General features: G+C 35.7%; 1 protein-coding gene across 1 annotated transcript in view; it reads right to left on the bottom strand.

Moving 5' to 3' along the window:
• SARC_07664 (hypothetical protein) overlaps window positions 1-977 on the bottom strand; it is a 6,099-nt gene extending 5,122 nt beyond the window's left edge. Inside the window, exon 1 of the mRNA XM_014298393.1 lies at window positions 624-977. Within this exon, the coding sequence (XP_014153868.1) occupies window positions 624-758 (135 nt within the window). The 5' untranslated portion in view covers window positions 759-977. The remainder of the gene's footprint in view (window positions 1-623) is intronic.
• Window positions 978-1,035: the final 58 nt, after the last annotated feature.

The following is a 1,035-nucleotide window of genomic DNA, read 5'->3' as shown; positions in this document are numbered from 1 at the left end:
TTAATCTATAAACGTATATATATTATGTATATATATATATATATTTCACTGCGTGTGTATGTTTTTCTTTCAACTAACAATAAGATTCAATAGATTAACCGCAAGTTAACATTTTAGTATCGAATGGCCTTATATACCGGTTCATACAGTTTTGTTCACCTGTTCATACAAAAGTGACACTTACATAATACTTGAAGCAAGTACATGAAAACAATGCTAAAGTAAAAGCATCCTTTTATTTCAGATCCATCATTTGCAGTCTGCAACCAGGCACAGTTCGCCTGCATATTAGTTCATAGCATATTGTTCCAGATACGGAAAATTCTTGTCATGATGAAGTTTACCTACAGAGATCCGAGAGAACCCCAACATCGTCCCAACGAAGAGACACGCGAATCTTTTCGCGAACAGAAATGCAAAGGATACAATACATCTATAGTATGTCCACTTGCACAGGTGCACAGTCAGATATACCAATCAACTAGCGAAGCTTCACCGTCCATATATACCTACTCCGGACTGAGCTAGATATCGGCCTATAATCATCTGTAAGCTTTAGACTTCGTCCACGACATAGAAAACACACTTTCAATCACGCCTTAAGTACCTCTCTGTTGACATACCGCACAAAGGACTGAGAAGAACACCATGGCAAGAAAATTGCGCCACAGCCGTGTTTCAGAAACAGCGGCATTCTCTAGATCATAGCAGGACAATAGTCCCCCTTCTAAACTAGACACATCTAGAACGTCACCCATTATCACTTCGAGTTGCAGCCACTATGTACAACGCGTTATCCGGTCATGAAGATTCGTCCTGCAAAATTATAAGCGTTAAAGAAAAACTATTTACAGACTCTGAACATAAGTATGACTTGTGGGATGGTGAGATATAAAGTGTAGACTGTAGCACTTTCCTGAAGTACATAGGTGGTAATTATTTACATCATGATGATATATATATATATATATATATAATATATATACATATATAATATATATATATATATATATATATATATATATATATATATAT

The sequence above is a fragment of the Sphaeroforma arctica genome, assembly GCF_001186125.1.
Source record: "Sphaeroforma arctica JP610 unplaced genomic scaffold supercont1.620, whole genome shotgun sequence".
Taxonomy (NCBI): domain Eukaryota; class Ichthyosporea; order Ichthyophonida; genus Sphaeroforma; species Sphaeroforma arctica.
Note: the sequence above shows the minus strand (reverse complement) of the source record. Positions and strands in the feature narration are given on the sequence as shown.